General features: G+C 40.1%; 1 protein-coding gene across 1 annotated transcript; it reads left to right on the top strand.

Annotated features, from left to right (window-relative positions):
* Nucleotides 1-7,154: 7,154 nt before the first annotated feature.
* Nucleotides 7,155-8,436, top strand: LOC130071982 (prostaglandin D2 receptor 2). The gene is given in 3 exon segments (XM_056236850.1): nt 7,155-7,678; nt 7,680-7,894; nt 7,994-8,436. Coding segments are annotated over 3 exon segments (1,182 nt in total).
* The last annotated feature ends 482 nt before the right edge of the window (nt 8,437-8,918 follow it).

The following is an 8,918-nucleotide window of genomic DNA, read 5'->3' as shown; positions in this document are numbered from 1 at the left end:
CAGTCTTATGCCATTTTTAAAGGTCAACTTAAGACATACTTTTTTAAACTTGCATTCACTTGTTGATGTGTTTTTTTTTAACAATTGCCCATTGTTTAGACCTATACAGCGCTTTGAGAAGCTGCTTTTAAAGGCACATTATAAAATAAAGGTTATTATTATTATTTTGTTACAGTGTCTGTCTACATTACATTACTGCATAATAATAGTTATAATATTAATCCCATGACAGTAATAGCCATATTGTAAAACAAATGCAATAATAAAAATAAAGGAAACTTTCATAGCCTAATTTTGTACACATTTCTATACTTGAAAGCAAGTTATAACCCCGCGCCACCAATTAAACAAAACAAAACGAATGGGCCGCCGATGTACGAGTTTTATGGGTCGTTCAGACAAAAAATAAATAAATATATTTAAGTATTCGAGATGTATCGGCCCAAAAAGCACGTCGGCCCGGTAATCTCCCGGTAGTCCCGATGGCCAGTACATGCCGTTGCACAATACTAAGTAAATTTATTTCGTTTGACACCTTAATGGCTGAGATGAGAAGACTTACCTCTATGGGCTTTCTTTTTTATCTTGTTCCTGTCTACTTTTCGTCCCTGTGCACCAGGGGATTTAGACCGCTTGATTTTCGATCAACGCGCCAGCACTTGCCTTGCCTAACCTAACGTAACCTAACGCAGCTCCCCCTCCCCATTAGGAAATGATCGACAATAATCATCAATTCAATAATAATCAAGTTGACAAGTAATTAAAGTAATAGTAAAGTAATAGTAAAGTAAGTAATTAAAGTAATCAAGTTGACAAGTAATTAAACGTGTGGCTGATGGGCGTCTTAAGGCCAATTTATACTTCTGCGTCGAGTGTACGCCGTAATGTACGGCGTACGCTACGCACGTAGGCGACGCCGTCATGAGCATTTATACTTCTGCGTTTAGCTCTGCGTTGCTCTGCAGTACAGCGCCGAAACGCTAGTTGGCGGCGGAGGGTTTTAATGTTCCACTGTGCTTAGATTCCTCGCGGCAAGAAGAAGAAGATTCCTCGCGGCTGTTTTGAGTTTAGGTTACTACAAGCAATGTCGACTGAAAGAGAGCAGATCATGTTGGAGTTGGAGCTTATCGAGGTGGAAAAGGTAATTTTTTAGTTTTTTTTAACAGTTTCGCTGTACTTAGAATTTAAAAATGGCGGGCGGTGCAGAAGAACACGCCGGAAATACATAGGAGGAAACGCGATGCTCCCAAGCCGACCAATCACAGATCTTGCGGTCCGCGTCATCGCGACGTGTAGTTACATTTTTGAGGAGGTGCGCGTCAGGTTACGGCGAAGGGTACGGCGTATGGTACGCGTCTGTGCGTATGCTACGCCGTACCTACTGCGCGCACCCGACGCAGAAGTATAAATTGGCCTTTAGGATGATCATGTTTAATAAACATGTTTTATTTCGCTTGTCATTCTAATTCTATGATTAATGGGAAGTAGGCAAAGGGCGACACTAGAGTGCGCCGCGCCCCCAACACATTTGCCGCCCGATCGCCTATAGTTCGCCTATAGCAATCGCCGGCCCTGAGCCTGCATGGCAAACTATTTTTGTTCAAGGAAAAAATGAGATCCATTATCAGTCATGAATGAAACTGAACATCAACAGCAAAGATTTTCCTGAGAAATACTGACAACCCTTATCCAGAGGTGGAAAGAGTAATAAAATATTCTTCTCAAGTAAAAGTACTACTACTTCAATGAAATTTTACTTAAGTACAAGTAAAATTACTGGTCTAAAAATCTACTCAAGTAAAAGTAAAAAGTAGCTCATTTAAAATGTACTCAGAGTAAAAGTTACTGAGTTACTTTTTTAACAGCGGGGGTGGAGTGGGGGACTCTCCAGGGTTGTAATGGTATGAGATTTTCACAGTATGATGACGTCTCAGAAAATATCACGGTTTACAGTATTAATCAATTATTAAATAAACTGTATTATTAAATTATGGTTATTATTATTATTATCATCATCAGTTAAAATGACAGTTAAATTAATGAAAACAGGGGGGTTTTTTGGTTGAAAAAATGCTTTTACTATAACAACCTTGAAACCATTTGTTTGTTTTGTTTATTAAAATTTCAATAAAACATGTCTAATCAATTAAATTCAATAATTGATAATGAATTAGATTAACAACTTATTTTTAACATTAACAATTTATTAAAAATTTTAAGAATAATATAATCCAATGGAATGTATTTTATTCAGAAAATTAATGTTTCTTTTTACGATTTAATCCAAATATATTATCAAAAACGGTGGCAATCAAATGTAAATTTAAACTTGTGTCCTTTTATTTTTTGGGCAAGCGCTGCAAAAACAGATTTACTAAATGAAACCATGGACAAAAAAATATATTCCTTTAAATAATGTTTAAATAAAATGTATTATTATTGTTGTTATTATTATTATTTTGAGAAGTACGTTCTATTGTAGCTATGCCTACAATAGTAATATATTTCGGTTAGAATTTCTCCTAGTAGTAAAACGAACTTTTATTTTGACAGGTTGTAGTGAAGACCTGTTTCAAAGTTTATTTGACAATGGTTTTTCCTCAAATAAAATTATGAAAATGCTCATTAGGCGTTCTCTCAGAGCAGCTCTGGAAATGTTCATGTTGTTTGTGAGACGCTGAAAACACCATGAACGTCACGCGTACTTGAGTATGTAGTAGACAAAACGGCGCAGCTCAGCAGAACAAATAGGTTATATATTTACATGCAGTATTTTCGTGCTTAACTATTCACAGACCATGTCGCGATTGGATTTATTGCACAGTTCTACTCCATGTATTCATCCATCCAGTATTTTGCGTGTTTTACGTGACATCTGCGTTCTGTAAATTCCATTTTCATGACTGGATTCCGGGATTCCCTCTGCATCACGTAAGTCATTCGGCCAGAATCGGCCTTAAGTTATACTAAATCGGCACATAGCCTAAGTTACCTTTATCTGCAGGAGGGATGGTGTCCTATGTATCCTCCTTTTGTAGCCACTTTGCGCCCACATTTTTTGCAAATTGGATATCTATCCTCGAGGACAACCACGCGTTTTTTCTACAAAGTATTTCCATACTGGCCATAATTCGCTTCATAAGAATTCGAGGGCGCTTTCAGCTTCAGCTGGGTCTGCGTCACCGTTCTTGCGCGTTTGTTCTCCCGCCCTTCAACCAATGCAGTAGTTTCCAGAGTGTGATTTTTTTTCTCCCTTGTAGGCCTATTATTATTTTTTACTCAGTAACGGTTATGATTTCAAATGTAGAAGAACAATACTTCAAACAAAACGTACTTAAGTAAAAGTAAAAGTACAGATTTTAAAAACTACTTAAAAAAGTAGAAGTACACAAAAAAACTACTCAATTACGTAACGCGAGTAAATGTAATTCGTTACTTTCCACCTCTGCCCTTATCTTAATGGATGATGCAGGATGAGTGAATGCTAGTTATCACACAGTCATCATTTCTACTAAACCATCAATTACGCAAGTGTGAGATACGTGTAGTTCCTGTTTAATAATACTGTACCAATGAATCTGGATCCCAGTAACACTATGTGTTGTTATGAAAGCCTTTTTTAATGTAGCTAATGTTTTTAGACACTGTGAACTAATGTAAAATGTATGTTTTAAATACAAGTGAATGTGTGAATTTGCTGGTAAGCATTTTGGTTAGACTTGGTCTACATGCGTTTTTTGGACTCAAGAAATAACAAGATAAAAACAAAATAATGATAAATACTTTAACTCAAAACGCTTACAATTATCCACGCACATGCATACACTGATAATAACACATTTTTTACATACCTCACGATGATATTATTTTAGAGAGGTCTTGGATGAAATTGTTGTGAAGTCAAAATAGCGATAGCAGAAACCTCACAGACAGGACTAACACAGTTAAGAGACAGAGTTCAGTTTGCTCATCTGATTATCAAATTCACCACAGCTTCCTATTTGCTTGATTTTACATTCTCTACTTCTTCCTTCCTCTTTTTTGAAAATGTTGGTAAATGTTCTGTTGTAAGAAATATGTAAAATCTTTTAGTGATCTGCATTGAACTTTGTGATCTACTTAGTTAACTTAATATTGTCACTGTCAAAGTAACTATTTCTGAAGGATCATGTGATGCTGAAGACTGGGTAATGATGCTGAAAATTCAGCTTTGCCATCACAGGAATAAATAACATTTTAAAATATATTAAAATAGAACAGGTATATAAAATTGCCAAAAGTACGTCACAACTTTACTGTTTTACTGTATTTCTGTATCAAAAAATGCAGCCTTAGTGAGCATAAGAGACTTCTTTTTAAAAAAGAAGACCCCCATCTTAGAATCCTACAGATGTTAAACTTTAAGAAAGAACCCCATTTCAAACACACATAATAAAGGTTTAATTTGTTGATCTATGTGCTTCATCTCAGTTGTACTGTATGTAGGAGCCATACACTGGGTTTGACTTGGTTTCTTTTATATTCCCTCTTTTCTGTGTACTGTGGTGTATGTGCACACGCATCACAACGTCATCGGTTACTGTGGGCGGGACCGGGGGTGTGGGGACTGTATTAATGTGTGTGTGCTCACCTGTGTGAAAAAGCTTGGGGTTTGGCTGCTGGGTGAGCATGCAGGGTGAAACTTTCTGTTGACCGTCACCATTGTTAACATCTTCCACTGATGTATCTGAGGTACCTTTGCACGGCTTATGAAATGCATCGCTCAAAGTAAATGTTTCGGTTTTCAAAGTATGTGAGATAGCGTAATAAAGAGATCCCAACATGTACAATGGTTCAGTGTGACGCGTCTTCAGTGTAAACCCTCATGTTTCAGCCTGCTGTGGCGTTTTGTTTGGTTTGGTTTGGTTTAGTGATATAATACGCCGCAATACTGTATATTAGGGGTGCACGATTCAGAAAATGTCACGATTCGATTCGATACCGATTTTTTGTCTCAAGATTCGATTCAAAATCGATTTTCGATTCAAAAACGATTCACAGTATATACATGTAGTTTACTTTTTCCTATGTGATTGATTGCAGTAGACACAATTTAAAAGAAAAAAAAACACAACAAATTAAATGTAGTTTGATATTAGTTATGTCTTCATACAAAAATAAAAACTTTTGCAACTAAAAAGTGCAAAGTGCCAAGCTTTGGCCAGCTTTCAAATACATTTAATTCAAGTTTAAAATAAAACTTAAATAAAAAGCTTTTACATTTAGCTTTAAAGTGCTGTAGTCAGATCAAACAAACAATTATGCTAAATGTGGTTTAAGGACTACTTCAGCTACCAGGCTGACTGTTGAAATGTGAACTCGACTGGGCACATTGAACTTCCTAAAAATATACTAATGTCAACCCTTGCGAAATAATTTTAAATAGATTTTAAAAAGCCACCGCTACTGGTAACATCTATGGTTAGATTGATTTGTTTAGATCCAGTGAAGTCGTTCATAGGCGTAATTTGCAGGTATCTCCAGTTAACTAGCAGAGCATTCATTTAGTTCGCTATTAAGTAAGAGATCTGTTGTTTGGGGGTTTGACTAGCATTCATAACGCACACACGCAAGGTCTCTCGCTCTCTTCCGTGCGCGCGCTAACACAGTTTGGAGCACAGTATGTTCTGTGTCGCATGCGCGTTAGATTCCGGGAGATTTGAACTAATTTCAGGGAGCCGCTATCAATAAAGATCTGCGTGCCATATAACTCCCACAAGTGCATACAATTCGACACAACTACACAAGCATTTTTTAACCGAACGTTAACCTTACTCTGTCTAAATTACCGAGCTAACAGAGCTACGTAAACAGAGCGTGAGAGCACCCGACTGCAGACGTCAATAATGCAGCGTAATGGAATAATCTCCCGATCAAACTCCGCTTCCCGAAAGTTATAAACTGCCTCCGGAACCCAGTTAAGGTACAAAAATCTATTCAACAAAAATAGTGATGCAGTTAAGTGTTTTTTCGCTCAGCCGAGCCCTCTCTGTTGCTGTGTGGAGCAGCGTGTGTCAGTCACCCCTTCCTGAACGTCACTCACTCACTCTAAGGGCCGTTACATAGTCAACGCGAGCAACGCGAGCAAGCAACGCGAGCGACGCGAGCTACGCGCTCCTTTTCATAGTACACAAGCGTCACCGGCGATGCGTGAAATGCAATACACCGATTGCGCAGCAGGGGGTAGTAGAGTCTAGAGTCAGGTCACGTAATATTCAGATCAAAATGGCAACTGAAGAGGAGTGCATATTGCTGATTTTACATCGGCGGCAACAAAGGATGTATACGAACAAGCTCGCATAACTTTTCCTCTTCGCCCGCCATTGTATTCAAATCTTCTTCTTCTGTAAACATAATAATATACCTTTTTATGTACATTACTTGCAATGTCGCCCCCACCGACAACGCATAGTATTGCGTGCATCGGCGCGTCGCGTATCAAAAACTAGGACGACACATTTGGCTACGCATCGACGCATAATGGCGGCCGAAGCGTAGCAATGTGTAGCCTTGCGCACGCGTATGCGTACCGATGCGTTGACTATGTAAGGGCCCTAACTCACTCACTCTAACTCACCCACTCTAACTCACTCATCCGTGCATGCACTGCGGTCTCGTGAGGAAACGCAGCTTTTTGATATAACGTTTTTCTTGTTCCCGAATACAAATATTTTTTTTAAGTATTTGTTCGAAATAACTATTCGTAAAAAACACGTTATTTGTACCTTTACGAATACCGTATTCGGGTTCGGCTCCACCCCTACTACAGACCATTAAGAACTCAAACATAATCTGCGGATCGATGCATTTATTCACGGGTTGAGCAGAGAGGCTGCACAGTTTGACCAGCGGGCGGCAAGAACTTGCAATGTAACTATTTATCAGACCGGCCGTCGCAGCCTCGAAACACTACCGGACCACCGGTAAAAGTCCCGACTCACCCGATTGCCACTCCGCCCATGCACGCCATAAAAAAAAAAAAATATGAATCGATTTTTGGAATTCTATGAATCGATTCTGAATCGGTAAAGATTGAATCGCGATTCAAATGTGAATCGATTTTTTTGCACACCCCTACTGTATATTAATAATTGTTTCTCTTTTTTGTGACAGCAATGACTTCCTCATTACCTCCTAATTCCTCCCATTCGTCCCCCTCAGAGCTCCACTGTCCCCTTCTGCAGAAAATGATCTCTCACACCCTGAACAATGACACTCAAGTGAACCTGGCGGTGGTGAGTGTGCATGGTGTGGTATCCACTCTGGGAATCCTGGAGAACGGACTGGTGCTTTGGGTGCTTGGTTGCCGTCTTCGTCGCAAGACGGTTGCGGCAGTATGGGTTCTCAATCTGGCACTGTCGGATTTCCTAACCACACTAACTTTGCCATTTTTCACTCATTACCTACTGAAGGGCCACAGCTGGGAGTTGGGCGGCCCATTGTGTGCAGCCCAGGCCTCCATATTTTTCCTCAACATGTTTGTTTCTGCCTTCCTACTAGCTGTGATATCGTTGGACCGTTGTTTGGTGGTGACTAAGCCGGTGTGGACTCAGAACCGCCGCACTGTGTCGGCAGCATGGAAGATCTGCGGCCTAGGATGGGCTTGGGCGGCGGTTAACACGTTTCCGTATTTCATGTTCCGATCCGATGCTTAAGCAGGACGGCCGCAAACTTTGCTATCATAATTTTGCACTCTATTCCTCACAGAGCACGCTGCATACAGACTGTAAGGCGCGTCAGGAAGTGACGGCAGTGTCCAAAGTGTTGCTGGCGTTTGTCGGGCCACTGGTGGTCATTGCTGTCAGTTACGCTTTCTTTGTTTTAGAGCTGCAGGCTCGCAGGAAGAGGCTCGAGAGTAGACAGAAGAGTGCGAGCAATGGCAAACAGAAATCTTCGAAATTCTTCCGCAGCCAGTCTTCACCAGGCGGACAAAATGGCGCTCGACTCTCGCAAGGTTTCACGAAAATGGTCGTCACGGTGATCGCAACCTTTATTCTCTGCTGGCTGCCCTACCACGTTTTCTGCTTGCTGGAGGTGACGGCTCTGTACAAGACAGGGATTGTGGATCTAGTGGAGGTGTCCTTACCTGTCGCAACAACATTCACTTTCCTGAACTCTGTGTTGAATCCAATTATCTACACTTTTAGCTGTCCAAACTTCTGCACTCGAATCCGCGAAAGTCTAGGGGCGCTTTTTGAGGGGCTGGTGGAGGAAGGTTGGCCATTAGTGCTGGTTACTGGAAGGATGAAGAAAAAATATCTATCGTCTCCCACTTTACTCAGCTTTCCAACCCCTCACAGAGTTCATCGCATCCATCGTGACTCCCAGAGCTCCATCAACTTTCTCGGCTTTAAAAGCTGTCCCACAAATGAGATCGAGAGAGAAGACAAAATGTAACTTTATCATTAGAAATAACATTACCTGGTACTGATGACTGTTTCTGAGTGGACTACGGCCTACTAACTGGAGGTCACAATCATGGGATGGCCTTATAAGCCTTTATATTTTTCTGTGTCTCTTTCCTCCACTGGGTTAGATTTAAGCCATAGTCATGCTGGATTACCTCTGAGGTTGTTGTAATTCTGAGAATATTAAAGAGTTCTTGGCACTGGAGTAAAAACAAAAATCCCTCAATCACAGATGAAGAAACATGGCCCATATTCCTGTCTCTGTTCTCTCACATTGCTCAGATTACTGACAACATACATATACACACAAGATTATGTTCTTTTCATAGTTAGATGGATCTTTTCCATAGTTCCATTTCCTACTTCCGGTTCCATTCTGTCACTCACCCTTTTACCCGTGTATGTATGTATGTGTTTAGATTAGTTATGTTTGTGATTTAGTTAATGAAACTTGTGCACAATATGTATTTG

The sequence above is a fragment of the Rhinichthys klamathensis genome, unplaced genomic scaffold, assembly GCF_029890125.1.
Source record: "Rhinichthys klamathensis goyatoka isolate OS25496 unplaced genomic scaffold, OSU_Roscu_1.1 h1tg000469l_1, whole genome shotgun sequence".
NCBI lineage: Eukaryota > Metazoa > Chordata > Actinopteri > Cypriniformes > Leuciscidae > Rhinichthys > Rhinichthys klamathensis.
This window is presented reverse-complemented; position numbering and strand designations above follow the sequence as displayed.